This window comes from Anser cygnoides, chromosome 24 (assembly GCF_040182565.1).
Source record: "Anser cygnoides isolate HZ-2024a breed goose chromosome 24, Taihu_goose_T2T_genome, whole genome shotgun sequence".
Lineage (NCBI taxonomy): Eukaryota > Metazoa > Chordata > Aves > Anseriformes > Anatidae > Anser > Anser cygnoides.
In genome coordinates, this window is record NC_089896.1 from 4,354,964 (window position 1) to 4,381,785 (window position 26,822).

The window sequence follows — 26,822 nt, forward strand, 5'->3', positions numbered from 1 at the left end:
GGGGGAAAATTCTCAATTGGCAGAAAACGAATGAAAGCAAAAGCAACTCAGAACATGGTAACCTACTGAAAGGCGTAGTAGGTTCTGAAATCTGTCCATAATCATATTTCTCTGGATTAAATTTAAAACTCTTGTACTATAAATACAGAGATTAGCCAGCATAATGGGAGCTTGTTGGGCTATCAAGGGTGGTTAGGGAAGGGGAGGCCATTTCAGCATGGTCCTGGGAGCTGCTCTCAGAAATACAAAGCAGCAGCCAACAAACCAAGCCCGTGGAAGCCTTCAGCCAGCCAAATGTTTCAGAGTGCACTCATCCGAAAGAAAAGGCAGGGGAGAATAGGAGGGGGAATACTCGTGGGCAAAGCAGAAGTGGAGCAATAGGCAGGGAGTAGTGGAAGTGCCGGTGTTGGAGCGATGGAGACCCATCTTTGGGGACGATCAAAAAGAATTGCTGGCTCTTCAACTCCGTGCCCCGGTGCTGTAGGTGGTCACCACGGCTGGCATTGTGATCTGCTGGTGTGATTGATGCACTGCAGCCTTTCCAAAGGGTGTGACCGAGGTGTGGAATTCAGCAGTGCTGAGCTCACACCTTCTGTCAGCTGCCAAGAGTGGGAGAGGCATCCTGGGACCTGTTCCCTCTAATTACACTCCCTGGTCTTGACAAGTAAATGCATCCAGGATGGGATGGGGGATGGAGGAATCTGCGGAACCCAAGGCTCCTCCAGCCAAGCCTAACACCGAGGAGTGGAGTATTGGGAACGCTTTCTCCAGGAGCCCAGCAGCCTGGATGACTAGCCAAGAAATGTATGGGAAACGGGAACGTAGCCTCTTGGAGAAGAACCTGTAATTTTCCCCCAGGAGGGAAGTAGTGCTGCAGCTGGCAGGACGGGGTGAAAGCAGCACTGCCTCCAGCTCTGTCTGAGCATGCTGCAAATCTGCACCTTGCATGGGAACGTGGGCTGAGCATCCCCCGACGTGCGTGGTGACTGGGTTCACCTGAGCAGCGGGTGGGGAGGCACCAGACAGCACAGCTCGTGGTGATCCGGCGGTGCAACACCAGTCACACAACACCAGGGGTGTGCCCTGGAGGGAGACAGGCTGCTAGCTGTACCGGGATCGGTAGCTAAAATGAAGGTCTAGCATAACATCAAATGAAGCTCCTGTAATGAAGTTGTGCAGGTTGATGGAAGTTTTTATCTCCGTCCTGCTGTGTGGTTAGCGTTGTACTGGTAGGGGAGGCACACGCAGTCCCTTTTCTTGACACTGCTACTTTGGTAAACATTGGCTCCTTTTATTTCTGAGAGCTCTGCAAGGCCTGCAGTCTAATCCTGAGAGTGCTGAATGCTCTGGTTTTGTGTTCTCAGAGGGAGATTTTGCAGGTTCTGTGGCAGAACATGGGCTGCGCGTGCCCTGAGTGTACCACGGTCTGATGGGGGGTGCTCGAGGCCTGCCCCATCCTTCCTGGAGCCAGAGGTGTGCAGGCAAGCCTTAATGCTCCTTGTCTCTCTTCCCTCTCTTCCTTTCAAAGAAGGGCTGAGCAGGGGCTGGCGATTCTAGTAACGTGTGTACTGCCAGCACTCCTCCCGAGCGGGGCCCGGGGCCGTCCCTTAGGGCAGGAGGTTGCAGTGCTGCTCACCTGCTCGGCCTCTGCCTCCTCCAGCCTCACTAGTGCCTGCAGGAGGTGAAGTCGATCCCCCAGCTCTCCCTTCCTTCCATTCGCAGCCTTCTGGAGACTCGCTTTTGAATTCAGGAGCCTCAGCCCGCTCTCAGGATGCGGGGAGGCAGCGTGCCACGGTGTGTTAGTGACAGCAGTGACTGTAAGCTGGGATGTACACCCAGGTGACACTGAGCAGTATGGGCTGAAGCAGCTTACAGATTAAAACAGTCGATTGACAAAGGAATAAGAGGCACCCTAAGCACAGACAGCTGTTCTGGCCTCTGCAGCTCGGGGTACCTGCTGGACAGTCTCACTGCCGTGTGCGTTTGTCCTCAGCCCTCTGTCTGAGGAGCACCAACTTATTTCGACCCCCCTCTCCCGTGAGTGAGTAGTTTGAAATTTTCTTCCAGTGTTGGTTATTCGCACTTGTCTATACTAGTATGTAATGGGGCTGTGTTGCAGAAGACTCACAGCTGGATATGACAGAACCAGATGTTCACACCCTAGGCCAGACACAGCTGTTCCTCTGTAGCTGGCAAGGGATGGAGAACAAGTAAATGCAGAGACAGCAAGCCTGAAAAAAAAAATAATAAAAAAAAAAATCTAAGGTAATCAGGCTGAATATGCCTGGAGATTTAGGCCGGCTGGAAGATTGCCAGAGGGCTATTTATTTTGATGTCTACACCTGCTGAATGGGAATGCTTTGTGTGAACTCAGAGCTCTAAGTGATACTGTATCTCTCCCTTTTTCAGCACTCCACTCCCTCTAGGCAGTGTTGCTTGCTTGATAAATTGTGCTGTACAACTTCGTTAAAAAAAAAAAAAAAAAAAAAAAGCCCTAAAACTTAGCTCGTTTCCTGGCTGCTGATGAGGGCAGAAGAAAAGCACTGCAGTACTGGAGAACAGAAGGGGGAATGCAGTCGCTAAACTTCCACCTGAAGGGTTAAAATCTGGAGGCAGTGTCATCTGCCGGAGGTGTTGTGAGCCACTGGAGCAGTTTTTGTTGCCCAGTTTGTAGTGAACTGGGAGAGGAATTCTCACCAGCTTTCTCCCTACAGCACACCTCCATGTGCTTGGCATAACAGCTTTATTCCGCAGTGCTGTCCCCTCTGCAGGCAGCTTGTGCCTCCCTTGCTGCCATCCCAACACCTCTCGGGGTTGTTTCCTTTTGCAAAAAGTTTTGGTGGTGTCGGTGGTGATGAACCTTTGATTAGGATGATTTCTCAGGCTCAGGGCAGGATTTGGGTGAAAACAAGACCAGGATGGAAGGAACGCTATGTTGAAATTGCTTCCAGGACAGAGGTCTCTGAGATGTGGGGAACGAGCTGTTGTTCCCCCGAGTCCCTGTAGCTCTGTAAGAAAAAGAGCGCATCTCATAGGTGGGAGCAGTTACCTTAAGCAGTGATGTCCACTTCTATATAATAATCTCTTCTAAACACACAGAGATCTGTCTGGTATTTAATTTTTGCCAGTACTTTCTGGTTGTTTTTCCGACGCACACACATTATTCTCCGCGCAGTCCTCTGCTCGCTGCAGCCATTAGCACACAGATTTCGCCATGTCCCCAGCGCGCGCGGCGCAGCGACCCTGCTGGAGTTGACATGCAGCATATGCAGCTGCACTGCTGGTAATTGTGCCCACTGCTGTCTGTGCTGTGCCAGCTTCTCAGATGTGCACCAAACAAGCATTTTCCTTTTTTTTTTTTTTGCTCGTGCAAGTGACAGTTCTTCAACTGCTATTATTGTCCCAAAGGCAATTGTAAATTCAGTGGATTAGCTGAAAATGTGCCATCGCTCTCCCTCAATTTCCCCGCCTTTGCCTAAGGATGCGGTGGATTTCCTAACCTTATTCTTACAGAATATCTCTCTTAACCTGCTTCAGACAGGAAAAACTGATGCGTTGTGCGAGGATGCTTTGCAAGAGGGAGAAGGTGCTGCTTTGATTTTGATCCTTTATTCGGTTTCCAGTAGCGGATAGGTGAGCTGCAGAGAGCACGAGGGTTGACACCTTTGAAGGACACGAGATTTTAAAACAAATAAAAGGAGATCTGGTGCGTGTTATAAGCAATAATCAATAATTAAAAGCCTTGTTAAAGCATTGCTGAAGAGTACTTCAGAAGAAAAGTAGTTATACTGCATTTCATGGTTAATTCAATGTCAATTAGCTGATTGTTAACTTCCCTCCAGCTAAATCTTGTTCGGCGCAGAGGAGAGAAATCAAAAGCATTCTAGCTTTAACAAGCCTGGCGTTTCAATCATTCATCTCTGGCCGCGGGCTCGAAATCAATGTCAACAGACGTTTCATTGCAGTTTTATCAGCCGTTTCTGCGTGTCACTGTTTTCTTGGCTGCCCTGCTTGTCCCTGGGCAGGGCGGGTGGGGACGGGCCGGGCCGGGCCCGGCTCGGGGCTGCTCCTTGCGGCCCGGTGCCCGCCGCTGGGCGGCTCCTTCAGCACCACGGACAGCGCCCGGGCCGCTCGGGCACGCTTCGGGGACACTCGGAAACGCTCGGGGTCCGCTCGGGGCTGCTCGGAGCCGCTCGGGCCCTCTTCGGGGCCGCTCGGGCTCGGCTCGGGGCTGCTCGGGAGCACTCGGGCCACGCTCGGGGCTTGTTGGGATAAGGCCGGAGATGGCCCCGAGGAGGCCCCCCTGAGGCCTCTGCTGCAACCTGGGGCAGCCTGGGCTGCTTGAGGGGTCCCTGCCATGGCCAGGGCTGGAACTGAGGGGGTTTGAGGTCCCTTCCAGCCCGAGCCGTGCTCTGATTTGATGAAGCACGTGCTTGTGTTGTCCTTAAGAATAACGTTGTCCCCCAAATAACAGCCCTGTAAAGGTTATAAGACATCAGACGTTCCCGTTTGCTTCACAGTAACATCACTAATGGTGAGATTTGTGGCTGTGGAGCGTACCAGGACCAAGGCTGGAGCTGGGTGCTGGTGGAGCATGGGCTGTAGGACGAGCTGTTGTAGGACCTGAACTAACAACAGGCGGCCATTTCCCACCTGGCATCACAGGGATCTGCCTGCTGCCCTCCTGTTCCCAGCACCATGCCGTGTTACACCGGGGAACAACACGCAGGTGGTGCTTCGTGCCTCTTCCAGCCCTGGTCCGTAGTGCTTTCCCTCACTCCTGTCCACGGCAGCATAGACGATAGGTTGACGATAACGTTCTTCATCTGCTGTGACCGATAGGGAGATTGCCTCAGCACAGCAAGCGTTGTTTTGGGATTAGAAACCCCCGCCATTTTCATCTTCGGGCTGGACAGCAGCAGGGTTAGGTATTGCATGAAGCAACCGACCTTCTGGAAGCTTGTAACGACACAGACTGCAGCAGCTGGGAGTGCTGCGAACACGACAAGGTTGTCTTCTCTCTTCTACGCTGGCTTTCCACACTATTAAGTTGCTCAGTGCCACTTCAGTTTGGGAGGTAGACTTCTTTCTGGCCCCTTGCATTATACTTTTTTCTCATTTAAATTCTGTCTGAAAAACCTGCTGTTGTGACACCCACAGCGTGCGATTCAGTAGTACTGCCTGTTCTCTTATAAAATGTGATTGACAAAACCAGTTTGTATCAGTGAGTCACCTCCGTGTCCAGTTGTTATAAGTCTTCTCTTCCTTCATTCACTCGGTCATGACTAATGGTTAGGGTGCTTGTGGGTATGTGGATCTCTGTGCTGTGCGTACCAAACAGAATCAGTTAATTTTATCAAGAGATATGTGTGGATTGCCAGAAATGGCGTTAAAAAACTATTTTGCTCAGCTCTTTTGCCCCTCTTTTCTCCCACACCTCTCCCCAAATTCAGCTCCTGGACAATACCCCAGGTTTGAGCTTTACCTGTGTGATAGATTCAAAAAGCAAATCCTAGTCATGTGTGGTACAGATGCTCAGATGTGAGGCAATGGAATTACTACCCTTGAAATGATCTCTGATTTCTGTTCAGACAGGGACCCGCTTCTCAGTGCTGTGGTAGATAAGGTTTTAGACTTTCAATTGGTTTCTAACTCGTAGTGACCAAAGCTAATGAATGCAAAGTTCCAGTTACTTGTGCCCTACTGGTAATTTCTGTGGCTCTGTTAATAGTTTTCTTCACAGGAACCAGAGGCCATGAAGAAAAGGCTGCGTCATACTAGCATGTTGCTCATTAATGCAGTGAATTAATGTGGATTTGTAAGAAAGACAAACCTTTATCTTCCCATCTTTTTTAAGACTGAGGTCTTTCTTCTCTGTCATCTTATGATTCATTCTGCTCCTCTGCCTCCACGTTCAGCCTGAAACCGTCACCAAGCATCTACTGGGCAAAAGCAAGCCAACGACAGGACCTCGTGGCTCTGTTCAGAAGTGAGCTGCCTGTAGAAGTCTGTATCAGAAGGTGAGACAGATTTAACCTGAAAAAACAAATCATTGGCCCTGGTAGGGTCGAATGGACATACTCTCAGTGTGGCTTTATGTATTCCAAGTGCACTTTTGAAAGAACCGAGTGACCTCTGGGGCCTGGGGCTTTCTGCCCGCTTGCTTCAGGAGTGGTGTGCAGCCCAGCTCCTGGTGGGAAGCGTGGAGTCACCCTCCTCACCCTCAACACTTGTGGTTCTTCAGCCGTTATCCTCGTTCACCTTGGACAAAATGACTTCGAGAAATGACGTGATCTAAATCTGCTCGCCAAGGTTAAGAGAAACTTGGCATCTGCCCAGGCAGCATTTGGTCAATGTTGCTACCAAGGTAAATGGGAGCCAAGCCAGCAGAACTGAGGTTATTTCCAGGCCCAGAGTTGTTTGCTAACACCTGACAAAGTGCCTGTGGATGAGACAGGAGTTTCAGGAGTTTGCTGGTGTTTGTAACAGGCAAGAGGCCCACTCGGTTGCTCCTCTTTGTGTCATGTTGTTGGGGAGGCATCTACAGAGGCAGAATAAAGTGCGGGTGGAAACAAGCCCACGCTGTTAGGCCACTTGGGTCGGAAGGGTTGAGCTCTGCAGCTGATCTCACAGTTTCAACCGTGTTTTCCTTAGTGGCTGGCACTGAAGCCCTGAGTCTGTTTTCCCAATTTTGCTGCAGGTTTCATGACCTCTTTCATGACCCTTCTATTTTGATGAGGCCTCTGATAGCCATGAAAAGTCCGGTTCAGGTACCTGCTACTCGGACGTTCCTTCATCCTGGAGCCAGGTTTCTCCCTTCCTCCCTGTTTTAAGAAAGTGGATGCTTTATTCCTGTCACAGTGAGGTAGAGGATTGGAGCCATAACAAAGCTTTGCTTTGTGCTGCTTTGCTCTTCCTTTGCTTTGCTGTTGGAATGTTTTTCTGATTGTCTCACTGCTTTGCTGGACAGGTGGCCTTGTCCTTTCTTCCCGTGTTAGGGTCAGAGGTAAGCATGTACCGTGAGACTTGCAGAGCAAGGAGGCTTTATGGCTTCATAATGCAGAATCTGGAAACTTGCCTGCCAGTGTCTGACCCTGGAGTCAAGCAGGAGTTCAGAACGGGAAGTGGGAGAGAGGCTTCGATTGCTTCAGTTCCAGAAAAGTTTCTGTAATGGAATTTTTGTGAAAACAAACAAAAAAGCCCAGCCACATACAGCTAATGCTAAAGCTCTTTGCTAAACCGTGACGGATAACATTACTGATGGGAATGAAGACAAAGCTTCTGGCTTTCCCAAGGACCTGTTCTGTTAGAGCAGAACTCTTCTGGGCTACAAGAAATCACGTTCCTGTGCTGTGGCGGGTCTGCCATCCCACAGCCCAAGTCCTGGACTGTAAATGCAGTCTGCATTTATGCTGGGGGGTGGGAGGTGAGCAGGAGGGGAATCAGAGGCTTCTGTGTCCCACTTAGATTAACACAAGGTGCATGACACGGCCCCTCTGTCGGAAATCACGGGTGCACATGAGCCAGGTTGCAGCAGCAGTGGGGCAGGATCGGCGGGGTGGCAGCAGACAGGACTTCAGGAGGCAAAGTCGTGGCAGGGAGCAGGAAGAACAGGATTTGACCAACTGCCACCGTTGCTTTTTCTCGTTAGAAAACACTGATGTTCACTAGGTCATTTTGCAAACGTTCCTTCACTGGAGTGGTGTTGCGCCTTGGCTTGACCCTGTAGTCATTCAGTACTGCTTTTGTGCTTTCTCATAGTTGTTTTCCCGTGCTGTACCCAGTTCAAACTGTGGTTGTGTGTTCTTTGTCAGGAGGATGCACTCCTGGTGCTGCTGGGTTCTGTGCAGCCCTATCAGGGTGGGAAACCAATGGCTGGGGTCCCTAAGTGCCATCGAAATACCAGCAACAACCCGCAAAGTTGCCCAAGTTCTGTTGTCTGAGTTCTGTTTCTCCTTGATCCTGTCTCAGAAGCAGCTACAACGAAGGTTTAATCCCAGAGCTTATGGTAAGAAAAAGTTGGGAGATCCACAGTGCACAAAGAGAACCTCAGCAGACTTCTCCGAAATTCAAAACCGGTTCTGTTCAGGAAGGTGCCGGTCTTGCTGCCGTCCCTGCAACCAGCAGTTCACCCTGAACTTGGTATTGTGTCTTAGTACAAGTAAATCAGAACGAGTATTTGTTTTTCTAGTATAAACCTTTAAAAAGAAAGAGCCGGTCTCTAGTGGAAAGACATTCATGTGAGCTGACAAGAGCCATCCTTTCTTTTGAGGTTCTAAGAAGCGGTGTTCTCAGTGCAGGAAGGCGCTCCTTGTCCCCTAGGATCTCTTTCTCTCAGGGCTGCAGGAACAACAGCCAACATCTTTTTAGCCTAAATTAGCTGAGGATGAAGAGAATAAAACACACTGGGAAGAATTCTGAGGGAAACAAAAAGGGGAAAAGATATTCAGCTGAAAAAAAGCCTGAAACTTTTTGGAGCCAAATAGTATCCTCCTATTTAGATTTTCCAATTTCTGGGGCTGCTAGGCTAAAAAAAAAAAGTGTCTTTTCCTATTAAGAAAATTGCTTTCACATTCCTGCAATGAGCAGAGTTTTGTTTCTAATGATGGAAGCAGTTGATTGTAGCTGCTGAGTAGCTGGAGTGGGGATCCGACTATCAATGCGTCACTAGCTAAATGTGATTTGAGATGCAGTTTGCTTTTCTGTATCTCAGATCTCAGAGCTAAACCACAAACTGTACATGACACAACTAAATTAATATTTAAAAATAATTACTTGCTGCCTGAAGGTAAACAGAAAAAGGGTAAATAATTGATAGCACTGGGACTGCCACACTGTAAGGCTGCTGAGCGTTTATGATGTGCTGCGAAGGTTCAAAGGGATTGCTCGTCTGCTGCCTCTGAAGGAGGGTTTTTGCTAATCATTCCAGGGCTTGTTTTGTCAGCCAGCAATGTTTTCAGAGTTTGAAGCACTGGAAGAGAATGCCAGCTTAATTTAGGCGATTCTCTAACTTAATTTACTAACTTTCCTTCCAAGATTTGCATTGTAAATGATAAGGTGATTTTCATATATATAATTTTTTTTTCTTATCCCGTCAACATCTGAAGGGAAATTTCATGTGGTCTGCTGCCAAGAATGCGGAGTAACTCGCATGTGAGGAGCGCTTACATAACGTGCCACCCTGTGACAATACCTGTCTGCAGAGCTTGGCGATGCCTTGGCACTTGGCAGCCGTTCGCCTTTCCGTGGGAAGTGTCCCTCCCCTCACTGCCCAGCGCAGAACAACCGGCGTTCAAAGTGGCCAAAGACCATAAAAAAAAAAAAGTCGGTGATTTCAAATTGATTCATTTTTCCCCTGCAGTCAGAAAACTTCTTGGGCTGATTATTGCGTTGACAATAAAAAAAAAAAAAAATGTCCAAACGGGACTTTGTAGTTTTTGTGGTGTTAAAGCAAAGGACAGAAAAATACCCTAGCAATATTTGCTGAGACCCGCTGGCTGCAGGTCTGCAGCACATTTCAGTGAGGTGCCGTACGCCTCTGTGGGGCGGTGATCATCAGATAAAAGTTATTTTTAAAAAGGCAAGCAGATTCTGGGATCTGCCAGCAATGCCAGCTGGGCAATGGGATCAAATAGTTCTCAGAGGTACTAGCAATATTTATTTCACTGGGTGCTAGGGGTGGGAGCGTGGATCTCTTCTCATGCTGCTTTAATGCCTAGTGCTGCTTCGCACTTAGTCCTTGAAAATGCAATTCAAGCTCTCATTTTTTTTTTGTAAAAAAAAAAAAAAAAAAGTCAAATAGTCAAATGCCATACCGAGTAGGAGACATGGGAGTGTCGCCTGGAGACGTGCAGCCATTCTTCCACGCTGCCGAACGGCGGTAAGGCCTGAAGAGGAATTCACCGGAGACTTTTCTCCAGCTGATGCACGTCTGGAAGTGAACAATAAGAAGGGCTAAACAGAAAGTTAGGAAACACGATGTGCAAAGAGGGACTGACAAAAGCACGTTGTGTGCAGTCCAGAGAAGACAAATAGGCTGCAGCAGAGCGGCCATCGTAGACGTACAGCGGTGCAGCAAGGAGGAGGGAGCGTTCTGCTCTCCCGTATGTTTCTTATAATGGCTTAAACTGGACTCCAGAGAGTCAGGGGAAAAAATAGGAAATCCTTCTGATGGCGGAGGTAGGTCACTGCTGGAGCAGATTGCTGGGGGGCTGTGGAGGCTCTGTCACCGCAGATTAACAACAAGTCAAACAAATACTGTCTGTAAGGGATGAGTTTAAGAGCACCTCGATCCTGTCTCCCTGCTAGTCTGGGGCTAAATAATTGAGACAGAAGGGAGCCGGGCACTAAGTCTCAAACAGCACACGTGGGCCTGTGTGTCTCGGGTCCAAGCTCAATGTTTGTGCAAAATATATTGTGGGGGAGTGAGGTGGCCAGTTGCTGTATTTAATGACTGCTGTTGTGGCTTTGGGATGTTCCTGCATGTCCTAGCTGCGGCGGTCCTGCCTTACCTAAGAATCTCCACTCTCACTTGCGGCAATAATAGTGTCTCTTATCCTCCTGCTTTCAGAGGAAGGCATTGAAAGCGTGGCTGTCTACAACCAAGAGGCTCGAGAAGCAGAAGGCATGGTCCAGGTGGCCCTGCTGGAACAGGGGTATGTATTGGCCCAGATGGACCCAGAGGTGCCTTCCACCCCCATCCAGTCAGTGATTCTGTGACCCGGGAGGCTCAGCAAGCAGCAGCCGACACAGCCCCGATAGGCTTTCATTATATCACAGGTGGGGCAGGGAACTCCTGCTTTTTAGTGCTTGGGGTTCCCAATGCAAGGGAAGGCAAAACAAAACAAAAAAGCCTACTCTGAACTCCGTTCCAACATTCAGGTCACCACCCTTCTCCCTTCTTCCCCACACCCAAGACCACACACTCGCACTTGCACCCCCAGGCGTGCATGTCTGCCTGCCAGCACAGAGGAGGTTACCGATCTCATCACAGTTCTGGTTATCTTTCAAAGAAAAACGGCCTAAAAGAAACCCCGAGAGCTCAGTGGCACAACCTCACCCCTGCCACGGAGCACGGCCACACCGAGCTGCGTGCAGGCTGGAGAAGGAATTGCTCTTTGCTTCTTGGGAAGGTGCCCAGTGGGTTTCGTAGGAAGAAGCAGCTGGAGGCAAGTAATTGCTGCTAACGTGTTTGCTGCTTCAGGGGAATGTGAAGCGCCGAAACAGACTGGAGCATCTCTGGGCAGTACAGGAGTCATGGGGGGGATTTCATTTCTTATCTTTGTAAGAGTTGTTTTATGTTGTTTGCAGGAGTGTTTTGTGAGACCTGGGTCTTTATTGTATCTCCAGCTGGGGAATAGGAAAATGGGGATTCTCTGAACACCGATGTGAACAAGCACAGGGCAGGTGGGGCCAAATAATTGTAGGGTCTGCCAGAACCCACCAACTGCTCCAGCCCCAGTGATCTCTCGGAGAGCTTGCTGCTCTGGGACATCAGTTCTCAGCGTATTCACCTTCTCTGATCGATGTCTCCAGAAGAAAGCAGCCGATGAGGTGCTCAGAGCTGCTGCTGGCCCAAACCGAAGGCTCAGTCTGCTTTTCCAAGAGGTGGCCCCGCAAGGTTTGTGTTTCAAACACCCATAATGCGTATGACAGACAAGGCTTGGCAGCTACTGAACCACCTGAAGCACCCCAGGTGCCAGGATGCAGCTTACCTCTATTGCCTAACACATTTTACCTCCCACAGGGGCAGACCCCTCCTAGTACGAGCCACCGCACTGTAGATCTCGTGTAGAATACCCTAAGTACGGGTAACTCACTGGGAACGGGACAAGAGGGTACTGTCTGGAAGGGGCTGCACAAAGCATTAGGGATTTCAAAAATCTGCCCCATTTCCTTAGACCGGGAGCTCTGTTTCAGTCAAAAAATAAGATCTCTGTGAATCGCTGCTGGGTTGGCCGCTACGTGGGGTTGTCTGTAACGGGGAATTAGCTGGCAGCTCCGCAAACGGGGTGGTAGTGCTAACGCAGGTTTTGTTCGACAAGGAGATCTTTGCCGGGGTGGTAGTTGGGCGTACTCTGAGGCTAGTCCTGTAGAAAGGACAGCAGTGAAAACAGCTGCCGAGAGTTGATCGAGTCAAAATCTCTAAAAGCTCTCACCTCGGTGAGAACTCGCCCTGAAAACACGGAGGCTTTCTGAGGCGCACGCCAGCAGCCGTGAAGCCAGCCGTCGCGGGTTCAGCTGGGAAGGGTGCGTAATACATGCAGGGAGAGCTGCTGCTGGTGAAATACCCACTTGGGAACTGCTCAGGAGCGTAAGAAAAACGGATCGGAGGTCTTGCCACCTGAATTCCTTCCTCTCCCTCGGTAGGTTATCAGCATGAAAACAGGAAATGAATTGGACACCATTAATAAAACATGAAGCCTTCGTGTTCAGGCTGTGTGCTCTGTTGTTCAAGTGCAGAAGGCACTGTGAGAAGGGAACACAGAGGAGTCAAACCCACAAGTTCGTTTACTCTTTCTAACTAACAGCAAACTTTGGCTCAGACTTGGAACTAAGGCTTTCTTTTCTCCCCCTGAATTTATTGAAAAACTTTTAAACCCTCATACAGAAATCCTGGAGGGTTGGCACTGAGCTGAGAGTAGTCTGAACATAAGAGATTTTCCTAGCAGATTTCACCAATAATTTGGTATTGCCGATGTTATTTTTAATTCTAAAGTGGCTTTCACTGTGAAGTAAGTTTATAGAGCTTTTATTCTTGCATATTTTTTTTTTTTGGAGCTGTTTGCATGATGCAGATTTCCTTCTCTGTGTGATAATGCCATTTTTTGCCCATTGCTTTTTTTTGTGTGTGTGATTTTAGGAGCATCCTAAGATATGTACCTTGCTCTCTTTTGGGGACTCACTTTGCTGGAGGGGAACGGATGATTCACCTGTCTTATGAAAATGTTTTTTTTTTTTCCACCGAGAACAAAGGATTAGCCTCAAAGAATGGAGGCCTCTATGAAGTAGGCTGAAAGACCCCACCAGCCCCACCACCTTTTCTGCCTATGTTTTAAAACTGTCTCATGAAAGCCTATGGTCACACTGCTTTACAAGCCAAGGATGAGAACTAGCAGAGCTGTTACGAAAAAGCCATGGGAACAAAAGCAGAAGACCCGGTTCAGCCAGAGACAGAGGCCTTCTGCAGCTCTAATAAAGGCTTGTTTTGCTCTATGGGGGAGTTTAATTGCAAAATGCTTAGCATAGGTGAATCATAAGGAGCCTAACCATAGGAAGAGGTTAACCACAGTTATAGGAAGGATTCATCTGAGGCTACAACAAACAAGCTCTCGGTGGGAAGAAACCAGAAGTCTCTCCTCGGCTGTGGACGGGCCCGTTCCTGAAACTCAAAGGTCGAGCTGCGCGTCCAGGGCAGGAATTCTCCTGACCTGAGATAGGGAATGGCCAAGTACGAGGTCAGGTGGAAGATAAGATGTTTATTGCTAGTGGGAACTTCTGTGGGGCTGCTGTGGCTGTAACCACCAGCTCATCTCCCGGGAGAGGTGGTGCTGAGCGGTAAGGTCTGCCACAGCTGTGCCGTAACCCAGGGAGTAATAGGGCACCCATGGTTTTGGACAAACCGATGTATTCTCACTTAAATAAATGTGGAAGCGCTGCCTCCTGGGTCCTGCCACGACCAACGGGCTCTAATCTCACAAAGATTTTATGCTAGGTCCCAGTTCCTTTAGGGATTCCTGGTTAGGCTCACTGGAAGGAAGGTGTTTGCTAGATGTGCCTTGCGCTTTGTTCCCGAAAGGCAGCAGTGAAACGTCAGGCTGGGTGAGAAACCTGGGCAGCGAGGTGGTCCCCATCCAGCAAGGTCCAAAGTCAGTGTCATAATCAACTCAATTAAACGTGATTTTCTTGGCTGCTGCCTACAAGTGTGATAGGAGATTGGATTTGACTCATTACAATACAAAGGGGCAGTTTGGTAAATGTACATTTCCAGCCAAAATCATTAGCCAGCTAACAGTGGAATTATGTTTTCGTTGAAGTTTCCGTTACCATTTGGTTTACTTGCTTTTGCTGTCTGGCTCCATCCGTAGCAAGTGCAGCCAAGTTCTAATCCTCAGCTGTTTGAAGGTATTCGTTCAGTCCACGAGGGATCTGCCAGACAATTCATTGGACAATATTCAAAGTGTTAGCAAGGTTCATTCTAATTACGCAGAAGGACCCAGATTAACATTTCTGTTCCAGCACATTTTGTGTTACTTGGGGTTTAGGTCGCATGGATTGTTTCTCTACACGATTGCATTCATGTTGTCAGAATGTCTAAATATAAAATATTAAAATTACTATACAGCCAATTCATACGCCAAAGAGCTGATATTCTTTTGGTTGGAAGTGTCAAAATATTTATAGTGAAATTCTGAGCCCTCGGAATGACAATCTGAAAAAAAAAATGACAAAACCATTCTTTTCCCTCGGCAGGCTCTGCCAGAAAACGCCCATTTCCAGCGTTCCCATCCAGTCATGGGCTGCTGGCCCTGGTGGCAGTTGAGGACAGCGGAGATGTTCAGGTTTGTTCTTCTGGGTGCTGTGCAGGGTGCTGGCACCCAAAGCAGCCCAAAGGCATTGGAGGGGGGGACCCTGGCAAGGGGGGAGACCCTGAAATGTGCTCGGGTAGAGCCACGGGGCCGCAGAAACGTGGTAGAGCAGCCCCTTCTCTGCAGGTCTGCACGAGGCCGTGGTCACCCCTGCGCTGTCTGACACCGACTCGGGGCGCTCGCACGCGAGCACCTGGTGCTCCGGGCACACCGAGCACCTCGTGGATGAAGGAAATTGGCCGAAAAAATGAAATGTTGGAGGCAGGAAGCCCTGCTTCGAAAATCTTCCCGTGGAGAAAGCCTTCCCATCCAGAAACCGCCTTCTGTTTGAGGTTTAGGGCTATTGGGATTGGAAATCGGGGTATTCCGTGGGCAGTGGGAACCACGCGGCGTGCGGTGGGCTGGCGGTGCTCAGCGTGAGCGGGATCGATGGGGCGGCAGCCGAACCGTGAGCGCTGGCGGGGGGAGCCTTAATGTGATGGAGGGGCTGCGGGGCTGGGCGTGATTTATGGCGAGTAATCGAGTATTCAGTACCGGGGCAGGAACAGGAGTCACTTAACAGATTAAAATGCAACAGCACCTGGTGCTTGCTGCAGATAGGTTTTTCTGGAAAAAGAGATTGTTAGGAGCAGCCCTCGTTCCCCCTTAGAGGGTTTTCTAACCAGCACGTCTCGGTTATTTTTAATAGACTGGCACGTTGAATGTCCAAATGGCTCTCGCCAAAAGTGATGCCTCTGTTACATCTCCAGCATCTCCTCGTGTCCCAGGTAGAGATGCTGAGCACCCGGGGTCCTTTGGAAGCTGCCGGCTGATGGCTGTCCCGTGGGAGGGCTGGCAGGGCCCCCTTGGTCCTGCCTGGGGTCGGAGCCAGGCGCTTTTGCTGCCCTCGTTCTCGCACCGTGCCTGCTAACGCTGCCTCTGGTTTCCTTGTAAGTACTTCCTGCAGCCGAGCGTTTCAGCTTCTCCCTGCAGGAGTCTGGTTTGTGCCAGTCGTTCTTTATAATATATATATTTTTTCTGTGTCTAGCCTAAACTTTTCCTTCCTTAGCTCCAGGTCAGTGCTTCTCATGCTGGTGTCTGCTGCCCCACCCTCTCCTCACTCTGCTGCTCGTTCGCATTAACTGCACGATAATTAGAGACTGATCCTGTCCCCTGAGTCTTTGCTTCTCCAGACTACGGCTTAAAATCCTGCCCTCCTGCAGCAAACCCCACTGAGATCCACGGGTTTGGCACATGTCCATTTGGGGCTGCTCTTGCTTTTGTATCTAGTTCTCAGCACCCAGGTCTTTGATATTATAATGGAGGAATGGCAGGAGACCCTGGTTAAGCAAAAACAGAACCGGCCCTCCCTCCCTCCCTCTGGGGGTTGCGGGTTATTAACAGAGCTTTGCTCAGCTGAGCAACATGGAGCCGCCAGGGCTCTGCCCGCATTCCTGTCTTGCAGCTTCAAAATTCTCATACTATTAAAAAAAGGCAGGAACGAGGCAGCTCCTGCAGTCCCGGCAGCTCCTCGCCCTGGCATGGCTGCTGAGCTTTTGAAGTGAGCAGCTCGTGAAGTCCTGCTGCCCTTCTGCGCTCCCCCAGAGGAGCAGATCCGGGAGTTGGATCCTCCGTGGGCTCAGCTCGTGCCCTGCCACCGGCTCGGCAGAGCCAGCCCCGGGGACACACGGGGCATGGCACCAGCACCCACGAGCCCAGACCCACGCTGTGCCCCACGGAGGCTCTCCTCCTTGCTGCCATCTGATTTCTTGAAGTTCTTTGGTGGTGTTGTATCAAGTGTTGTGTCGGTGTCTCGAGTGAAGACATCTTTTGGACGTGTTTGGCACAACCTCTTTTAATAATCCCCTGTTCCATGGCAATTGTTGGACCTCATTCTCGGCTGTTTCACCCTCTTTGCTCCTCTGTGCTGTGTATCAGGTCGAGTGGTTCCCAGTTTCTGGCCTCTCCCTTTCCTGACAAGCAGCAAAGTTGCTGGGTGTGCTCCTTTCAGACCCTCCAGAACTCACTCTGGATGTTCCCCGTGATAATTCCCTCCTTTCTGGCACGTGGGCTGCTCCTTGAGGCCCCAGCTCCGTGCCACTTCTCAGCCCCAGAGCGGGGCCAGGCGGCCGCGGCAGAGCCAGGTGAAGGATTTTGGTGCTTACGAACCAGACTTTGTTGGTTTGGGATCTTTCCATTTGAAGGCTTCTGGCACATTAAGAGCCCTCCCCGGAGTTTTTCATCCTCTTTCAAGCTGCTGCAATAAACCTCTCTTGCAGTTGGCTCCGCTGGTGCTGTCTGTGGTGGGTCTCCTGCGCCGTGCACGCCCCGAGACCCGGACCAAGCATCGCCAAACATGTGCTGCAGAGCTGAGCAGAGCTGGCAGCAGCAGCCCAAGGACCCAAAGGAAAGCTTCGTGCCACCTCTGCAGCCTGCCCTGCCCACCTCCGCTGGAGCTGCGGCTCCGCACAGCACCTGGCATTGGTTCTGGTGAAGCAGACAGGGCAGGAGAGCTTGGGAGCGCGTCTTGGGACTTGCACTGGGCACAGTCCAAGACTTTCACCTCCGTAGTTGTAGCGTAACCCAGGGAGGAAATCCAGGAGGCTGCAGCTCCCTGAACAACAGCACCACTCACAGCCTGGTCTCGATGCCAGCCGGGGGCCCGAGCCGCAGCGCAGCAGTGTGCCAGCACCAGGGAGCAGGCTGCAGCCTGCTTCTGTGCGCCGCGGGATGAGGCCGCCGTGGCTGAACGTGGCCAGACCCTTCCCGGTGGCATCTGTGGCCTGCATCGCTCTGTGCTGACGTTGGTGTGTGCTGAGCACCTCTCCCTGCCCGGGGGTGCCCGCGGGGCTCAGCTCAGCAGGGTGCCGGTGCCCTGGCCCAAGCCTGAAAAGGGGAAGAACAATTTGGGCTGCTGCTTCAAGAACTGCTCCTTGGAGAGCTTCCTTCTGCTGCAACAAAGAAGGCACCTACCTAACCAGCAGGAGAAACCAGCAGTGCTCGGCTTTTGGGTTGACAAAAAGGGTCCAGGACAGTGGAAAGAGGAAAAGCAGCCGAGCCTGCCAGCCAGTTACCTGGGCACGAGCTGCTGGCGGGGACTGGAGCTAACTGGAGCTGAGGGTCAGGCTTCAGCCTCTGCCAGACGAGCCAGCAGCAGAAACTTTCTGAAGAATCCCACAGACTCACGCCCAGTTTTCGAGGCCAGCATTTCTCCCAGCATACACAACCCTGCCCAGGAGGCTAGCGGGGTTGCATTATCTGCAGTTGGAATCTGGACATGAGGAGGCAGGTGCTGGAGCAAACAGGCAGGCACATGAGCAGTTGCAGTCAAAGGCGAGAGCGAGCGTTCCAGCTCTGCACACTCAGCACATTGCATCCCGTCCAGGCAGAGCTGGGGATGGGGAAGGAGTGAGGCAGGGAGCGACTGGGGATGCGCTGCGGGGCTCCTGCCAAGCTGAGCGGCAGGAGCGAGGCAAGCGCGCTGCCCTGGGACACTGGCAGGGAGCGGGGACGGTGAGCCTGGAGGTGCAGCCCCTCCTGCGCCGTGGAGAAAAACCCAAACTGAGTGCTGGGAGTCCCAGGAGCGTGGCAGCAGGGGTGCAGCCAAGGTGGCCCCAAGTCCCCGGAGCAGCACCCTGTACCCCTCTCCATGGGGTGTTCCATGGGGTACCTGGATATGATGCCAAGGTCTGCGCCCCCCCAGGGCTTTGTGTAGGAGTGCTAGCCCTCCAGAGGGAGTTTCAACAAATAGGTAGTGAAAGGGGATAGAGTTTAAGTGGAGGGTTTAAGGGTTGCCCTGTCCTCGGAAGGGGCTGAGGCCACGACTGGGTGAGCATCAGGTGAGCCGCAGCAGACGGTGCCTGCGCTGGGGAGCACTGCCAGCACAAATCTCTTAATAGTCTTTCAGTCTCTGCGAGGCCTTAAAATCAATCAGAGGATTAACTAAGCAAAGCTGTCTTTATGATACATGATCCAGCTTTGTGCAATTGGATCTCGCTTTGCTTGGGCCCCTCTTGGCGGGTGGGCTGCGATCGGAGGAGCCCTGCGGGAGGGCTCGGGAGCGGGGCAGCTCCCCGGGCTGCAGGGGCTCGGGGGGCTGCGGCGTGCTCAGGGGAGATGCCAGAGAGATACAGCATGGCATCGCTCCTCTATCTTGTCCCATCCCTCCTGCTGGCTTCTTCTTGTAATTCAGCATTTCTCTTGACAGAAGCTCCCTGAAGATAAACCACCAGCCGCTTCTGATGAGCTACCAGCTTCGCGTGGCTTCTGTGGCACCTTCTGCCAAGGGTATGTTGCACCTTCATTTTGTCTTAGGTTGTGGCACCTGGAAATTTGGCTGTTGGGGCTGAGCTGAGGCCTGGGAGCTTCTGCTGCCATGTGCACCAGGGAGCTTCCTGCCCCGAGGACCGCTGTTGGACGTCACCAGTGAAGGAGACGACGGGTCCCTGGTAAGTGCACATGGCTGGCTGCTGCCGGATCGATCCTTCCGTTCATCTGCTGACACCAGGCAGCAGCTCTGTTTCAAATCTGGCGCAGGAGCGGTTAGCTTGTCCCAAAGCAGTCTGCTTTCTCTCAGGCTGAGCGACGCGGCGCGCTTGGAGCTGCTCCCGGAGACCACACGTGCGTGAGCACCGCCAGGTCCCCGACACCGGGCTGCGTTCCCCTGAGTGCTGCTGCTTCACGGCACGGGTGGCTCCGGCTGCTCCCCCTGCACCTGCTCAGCATCCTCGGTCCCCGAGGACTAACAAAATACCCCCAGCACCGAGCGAGCTCTGTTTTCTGGCACAACCCTCCTCTCCCCCAGTCTCTGCAGCCTGCAGCCAGGCTGGTGCAGCGCAGCGAGGTACGGGGCGATGTAACACGGGATGAAACCTGGCTGCTGCCTCGCCCTGCTCGCCCAAATCCACGCCGACTTGAGAGCCGCACAGCTGCGGGCCTGTCAGCCACCAGGAGCTGGGTCCATGCAAATTTGCTACAAGAAAATGAGAGCTATAAATAATAGACACCTTGGGCCGGCACGTCAGCGCGAGGTGATCCATTGTCGTGCTCGAAACGTCTCTGGTTGTATTTCATGCTTCTGTGTGAAAGTTGCAAGGAAAGAAAAGTAGCCAGGGTAAAAGCCAACCTTCAGTCACCTTCTGACCAAAAAAAATGGAGCGGAGGGAAGTGTTGCTGGGCTGAAACTGAGACCGGTCGGTGGCGAGGTGCCGGGAGGCGCTGCGCTGAGGGGTGCTGTAAGAAACCCTGCGTTTTGAGAAAGAACGTGAGAAAGCTTCTTTACACTGGTTGCCCAGCAAAGAGCTGCTTTAGATATTAACACAAACCGTTCCTAAGTTGTGCTGCCTTTAAATCTTTCTAAACTGTTTGGTTTTTTTTACCATACAGTGGTCTCGGCTCCTACGAGGCACTTCACTGCCATGGCTGATCCGGTGTTCTTGGGAGCCACGTCTGCCAGAAATGAGGTGAAATTATTTAGTTCTTTGTTCTAGCTGTCAAAGCACCTATATACCTGGAAAACATTCAGAAAGGACAACGAAGCTGGTCCAGGCTGTAGCAGAGCATCCATACAAGGGACAGCTCTGTAGACGGTGGTTCCTCAGCAGGAATGAGGTGCAGGACAGAAGGACAGCAGTCTCCGAAACTGAGAGTAGCGTGAGGAAGTCACCCAGAGGTGATCTGCTCGTTGGCTCTGGTTCATCAGCCAAAAGGAGGTGGCTCTGTGCACAACGTGTCATTTATCTGCAGAAGCCTTTGCTGCAGAGCGTTGTGGGTGTTGGATGTTTACTTGAATTTAGAAAAAAAAAATAAACTGGACGAAGCAGTGGAAGGAAAACAAAAAACACCCTAACAGCTATTGAATAACAAACATCACTTCTGCCATGGGAAATCTCTGTAAGCTGTCAGACTCTGGGAGAGTGCTGTGGAGAGGCATCGCTGCGAGCGCTGTGCTGCCCTCCCTGTCTTCCTGGGCTGGACAGGATCTCTCCGGTCCGACCTCCTATAGGCATTTGCTGTTCTGCTCCTGTGCCTCTCCTCCCCCGTGACTTCCACTCCCTATCACTTTTATCTAAAACTCACAGATTTCGTGTTACAATTAAGTCCCGCACTGAATATATTTTTGCTTTGAGAAGAGTCCGGACAATTCTATGTGAAAGCGCCTTCTGGCTGCCCGTGCAGCGCTCTGAAAAGGAAGAGTTCCTCAGACAGCCCTTAGATAGGCTGGCAAGTCACATAAATAGTAAATACGTGGCTCTGAGAGTTGAAGTTTCCCTGGGAAGCCTGAATCTCTAGTTCTGTAACGGCTCGGTTATCAAACGGATGATTTACATCTTATTAGGTGTTTCCATCTGCTGATAGAAAAATGCTCCATTGCGTAATGTTCCTTTTGCTCCGATCGAGTTCTCACCGTTGCCAGCAGCGCTCTGCGGCCCCCGGCTCGGCGCTGGTGGCACACGGGGGTGCTCAGTCCCGTGGGCGAGCTGGGGGGGCAGCACCCAGGGCTGCGGAGGAGCCGCCTGCGCCCCAGGGGCAGCGTCAGCCGGCAGCACCCACCTCGGGGCTCAGCGCCCACTGGGCTTGCTGCCACCCGCTTCTCCCAGGGTTTTTTTCCGGGCTTGGATGCAAATCTCCATGGCTCCTTGTTGCGCACATGCCAGTTGGTGCAGTTCTGGCCATGCTCGCCCAAAGGCCGGTGTGTGTCTGTCTTGCGGTCGGAGCTCTGCGCTGCAGCTGGTGGCAGAAGCTCCAGCTCGGGGTGCGCAGAGCGTGCTGCTGCTTTGCTCTCCTTTGGTGCCCGTTCCTCTTCCCAGGCTGCATGTGGGTGCTCTGCCTCCGGAGGATGAACCGAGGAGCCCACAGAGCCCAGAATAATGCATTTGTCCGTTGGTACAGGTTCGCATCTCCAAAGAACCCCGAGAAGTGTAATTGCTCCAAAGCATCCCAGGACGCGTTGCTCTGTGGCAGTCGCTGGGAGTACGTTCCCCTCGCACGTCAAACAAAGAGCCTGGAAACTGCATTCAACAGGCAAGTAAAGCTGAATATTTTAATCAGCAAAAACAGGGGGAAAGAATGCTGAGACGAGTGAAGAGAGGAGGGAAATCCTGGGCTCGGTGCCTGATTCCTAATCCCTGAACTGTCTTACTCCAGCATTGTGAAAGCCAGGAGGAATAAACCTAATACCATAGCTTCTTGCCATCAAGAAACCGTGTATTAATACAGAACTGCTAAGGTAATTAACCAAATCAGACTTGGTCCAGTGCTGAAAAGGATTTCTTCCCCCAGGGATGGGCAGATGTCTCAATCTAATTATACAAGTTATTTAATCAGAATCAGAGGTCGGGTATCTAATGAAAATACTACCGAACGCGGAGGAGAGAGGTTGCAGCTCTGAAGCAGTGCAAGCAGAGGGGGGGGCACGAGCTTCCCAACTGGCACCGCTTCTACAGCTCTCCCGCCTCGTTTCTGTACACAGCTGTAGCAAGATCTCCAAGTAGGAATTTGAAACAACAACAACAACAAAAAAGCTAGTGAAAAGAACACGTGCTGGCAAAAGTTTGTTTCACTGCCTGGTGTGGAAAGAAAATTCTTCGGTAAACATCATCAGTGCTTCGCCTACCCGCAGTGCTGCCCTAGGAGCAAGCAGCTGCCTTGTGTCTCAGGTGGTTGATAGCTCTGTTACCGTTTTGTTAGCCTTGGTTTACCCGGGTAAAAACACCAGCAGGTGCCTGCAGCCTGCTGATGGCCCTGTACGTGTGTGGTGGGCAGTGGCTGGGAATTGCTGGCTTGCAGGAAGGGTGCACCCTGCGTCCTCGCTGCACCTGCGTGATACAAAGGGGCCCACCGACCTGCGTAACACCTCCCAGAGGTGAGGGTCTCCTCTTGGTTCCTTCCTGGAGGCTTTGTCTGCATCGCACCAACTGCAGCCCGGCTGGGGGCCAGCCTCACGCTGCGTTTCTGGCTCTGCCATCGCAGTACGCCCCGGGAGCCGCACGCAGCTGTGGGGCAGTCAGGAGGGAACGCTGGCTCTGGCTGCTGTCACTTGTCTGTGGGCCCTCTGTCCAGAAAGATCCCAAAGGTTTTGGTTTTACCAGCCCACTGCAACCTTGCCAGCTTGTCGTTAGTCTTATGCTGCTACCTACGAAGTTACCTTCTGCCATTCTGATGCATTAAGAATTTAAAATAATAACTTACGATCGTGTGGATTAAATAGGGACAGAGAGAAAATGCTCTTCAACTGAAGATCTCCTTCAGTTATTTAAATGTGTGTATTTTTCTTGATTAGTTTCAATGAACCTTAACCTTACACTTTGTCCAGTCTAAACAAGTCGATGTGTTTTCTCTGCTGTGTACAGGTATGAGTTGGCACGGACTTCTAGTAGAAATGGGCAGCCTTCACTCACGTTCTTTCTTCGGAAGCACGGAGCTGTTTGTAACACCTGAAGGGAAGAAACAGCGCTTGTGATCGTGTAGTTGTGGACAAACGTGTTATGATATGCTGCAAGACTCCGTCAAAGAAGGTGGGAGACTTCAGACTGGGAAGGTGGGGAGCGCAGGGGCCGTCTGAGTTTGTGCAGGTTTCCGCTCCATTCTGTAAGAATCTGCTCCACTGAGACACACTGGCAAAGTGTGGTTTCCCTTTGTTCATGTAGAAATCTGCTCACAAAAAGCCATGTGCAAAAACGGCCCGCTCTTCTTCGAGCACCTACACATGGCAAAACTACAAATTGAGCATAGATCAGGGGCTTTTTTTTTTTTTGCGTATTTTTTTCCTGTGAGCTTATAACTTTGCAGAAACAACTGAAGCTGAGCTGAGGCACTGAAGCCATTGAAAATCTGACCCTGAATATTAAACAAGCCCCGTGTGAGGTCGTATTCATCTAGGGGATTTAAGCAATTCTGAATTGCCAAACCACCGTCCCCTGAAAGAGAATTTACTAGACAATAGGAAAGGGATTGACAGAGAAAGGAATAAAGATGAAATGTGATGTCTGCCTAACCTATTTTTCTTCACTTCCATACCCCATCACGTATTCTGAGCTCTTTAACCGGCCCCTTAATGAGAACTCTTCTCTGGTTTTGTATCCCTAAGTGACCAGAGCACCGTCTGCCGCGGGCTCTCCCCCTTCCCACCCTGCTGCCCTTCCCCTGGGAAGCACGGACGTGCCCGCAGCCAGCGGGGCTGGGAGCAGCGTCAGCGGGGCGCTGGGAAGCGGTGACCCCAGTAAGCGGCAATGGGACGAGAAGTGTTCGGAGCAGGAGTCAGAGCGAGGAGGTGACACATCGCCGCACCGTGACTCAGGAGAAAGGCCAGGTCCTGAGGGCCTGTTGACTGCAGTGGGAGTTTGCTGGCCCACGGTGCAGCTAAACAAAATACAAGAAATACAAGCTGTGGCACAGATCGTAGCTCAGATGAGACGGTCCTGTAACCAGTCTGAGGAGTGCTGGGCCCTCGCCAGCGAGCTACTTGCAACACACGAGGAACAAAGAGAAATTTCACTTTGAACTAGGCTGTCCTATATCCAGAAGAACTGTTGTGTTTTTTGTATGCTGTACAAATAATGTACTGCTTGTATCACTGTACCTATTCCGCACCAAATACCTGGGTTATCTACCTGTGAATTAAGAAAACAGGTGTGTGTGCACTGTAGGGTGCGTGGCATTGCGGCATCAGACCTCGTTAAATGCCATTTAACGGCATTTCACTTGTTCTGGAAGCAAGCGGGATCTGCTCCTGCCCTGTCAGCTGTGGAGTCCCGCACGACACAGCCAGCCTGCTTTCGGTCCTCCGACTTCTTTGAAGCAAATAGTTCCTGAAGGGGAGATTGAGGAACAGCTCGTGCCTCAGATTTGCCCGCTTACAGGCAGCCTTGTGGAGCTGGGACGTAGTCCCTGCTCGGAGTGATTTCTCTTCTGGGAACACAGGACCGAGCAGGGATCTGTCATTGCGGATCTGGTAATCCCTCTTTCAAAATCCAATTAATTAGAGTCCATTCAAACTGGAAAGTGAAGAGCTTTGATTTCTGTCTTTGTGGGGAGCAGAAGGAGGAATGCTTAGGATAAGATCTGGGAGGGTTTTACTGGTGACGGCGGCGTGTGGCCGCGGGGAGGATGGCCGCTCGGCCCCTTGTCGCTGGGAGCAGCAGCAGTGGCTCCGCAGGCAACGCATCTCCCCGGGGCTGGGGGCAGAGGGATCGCGTTCGGAGGGCTCCCCCCCGGCACCGGCACCGAGTGTGGCCGTGCTCCAGGCTGAACGCAGACGTGGAATTAACGCCTCCTCCCATCCACGTCTGTGGAGAGCTTTTTACTGGCGTCAGTGGCAACAGGATCAGAGTGGAGTCTTAAGGCTCTTCCCCTGGAGCTTGGAGGAGTTTAATGGAATAAAGTCTGTGTTGTAATTAATTGGCTTCTGCTTCTCCTGCAGGAAAGAGTTAATGAAAGCAGAGCTTGTCTGGCCAAGGGGCTGGTGCGGCTCCAGCAGAGCAGTGACTCACCGATAGAGCATCCTGCCAAAGCACCCGGCGAGCTCCTCATCCCCAGATCCTCCTCTCCAAACATAATAGTGTGAATTGGTCCAGCATCGTGGCTAGAAAGGTTTGTCTCTTGCAGCACCTGCTCTTCCCACTCAGTTCGATACTCTGCTTGCTTAAGAAACCTCCTTGCATTGTCTGCCAGGTGAGACCTTGCACGTCTGGCTGTTATGTTGGTCCTGTGGTGCAACCCCCGCTAATCTCAGGGCTCTCTACAGGACTGAAGAAGGCAGAGGTTAAGAGAATAATTTAAATGGGTAAGGAAAAGGCCAAAGGGAGGACCGAAGCAGGTTGACTGGGTGACTTATTGGAGGATGAGCCTTGGAACTGACCAAGTTTGGTGCTTTCGCCGTTGAGCTTGGCTCAAAAAGAAGCACGGAGCGATGAGACTTGGTGGTGGCATCCTGCTTACCAAACAGCCTGTGCTCAGCACCACGCTGCCCTGGGTGTGATCCTCTGCCTCAGTCGCTCACCATTTCCCTCCCTTTGGACAGGGGAATCCAGCGAGGAGCAGGGCAGGGCCCCCCCCGGCTGCTGAGTGTCACTGAGGAGCACGGGCAGGGGAAGCAGCAATGCGTGGTCTGAGGGCTGGCTGGTGCTCTCCAGAGGCACATGAACTGAGTTTCATTAAAAATGGATGCTTTCCTTCCTGCTGAACCCTTGTCCCCCTCCTCAGTTACCAAAACAGGGCCAGTGATGAGTCACAGAGAGCACCAACACGGTGGCAGTGACGGTGCCGGCAGCAGCGAGGGAGGGCTCGCGGTCTTGGCAATGAGCTGAATTTATACCGCTTTGAATCCAGACTGGCACAGCGTAAATATATGGATTAGTACCGGTACAACAGATCAAAACCTGAGGAGGAGGGTTTAAACAAGGCATAATTTGTAGTAACAACAAAATTGCAGGGTTTCATCACTTCAGCTCCCAACCCTCACACCTCAGCCTCGCCACAAAGAAAATATCTGCCTCCCCGTTCTTCTGCAGCTGAGCATTTCTCAAAACATCTGAGCATTTTTAAAAACATCGCGGTTTGGGTAGCCAGCCTGGGAAGCGTGGCCTGTCGCTGCGGGAAGGCCAGCTGTGAAAATACACAGCATTAGGGTAATCGGCGCAGGGTGGGAAGACGAAAGGGACACACGTGTCCGGCGCTGAATCTGTTTGGAAGGTGGAAAGTGAGCGGTTCCCGTGCGATTCCCCTCCCTCGGCAGGCTCTGTGCAGGTTGCTGCAGTGGCCGTGCTCGCGGCTGGCTGCCGGGGATGCACGGGGACACGAGAGCTCCCGGGGTCGGCCGGGTCCAGGCGTGGGCATTCCCCAGCTCCCGTTACCCGTCGCGCGCCGGTGAGCACGGGCTGCTTCTCCGTGTTGGAGGTGGTTTCAGATTGACAAGATCAAGTGACGGCACGACTGTAGGCACCTTTATCTGCTGTATGCATAATCCTCCGCGCTGAACCCCCGCCAAACTCATCCCCAGGTCTTATCTTTTCTAAACTGAGTATTTATTCATGTGGTTGTTTTATGTAAACTGCAAAGAGCCTCATTAAATGGAAACCTTCGCTCACAAGCTCCATTATTAAGGTGGAACGGCGCTCGGGACCCGCCGAGCAGAATCCCCAAGCTTTTGTGTTTGGAGAAGAAACGCTTGGTGCCCTGCCGTCAGGTGCTGAGCCCCCGTTACCCCCGCACTCAGCTGGGAGGCAAGGCACTGAACTGCCCGCTGCCTGCAGGAGG

General features: G+C 51.7%; 1 protein-coding gene across 44 annotated transcripts in view; it reads left to right on the forward strand.

The window, feature by feature from the left end:
- LOC106037988 (uncharacterized) overlaps positions 1–26,822 on the forward strand; it is a 129,658-nt gene that overhangs the window by 99,996 nt on the left and 2,840 nt on the right. For 10 of the 44 annotated variants that reach the window (XR_010826451.1, XR_010826458.1, XR_010826456.1 and 7 more), the window contains 9 exons: positions 12,863–13,394; positions 14,473–14,561; positions 14,715–14,920; positions 15,277–15,517; positions 18,775–20,029; positions 21,459–21,590; positions 22,919–23,083; positions 23,656–24,519; positions 24,988–25,157. Coding sequence is in view for 22 of the 44 variants with exons in the window: in XM_066982459.1 (XP_066838560.1) it covers positions 12,863–13,016 (154 nt within the window). In the remaining 22 variants the exon portion in view is untranslated. The other 34 variants (XR_010826453.1, XR_010826459.1, XR_010826463.1 and 31 more) reach the window with 21 other exon arrangements.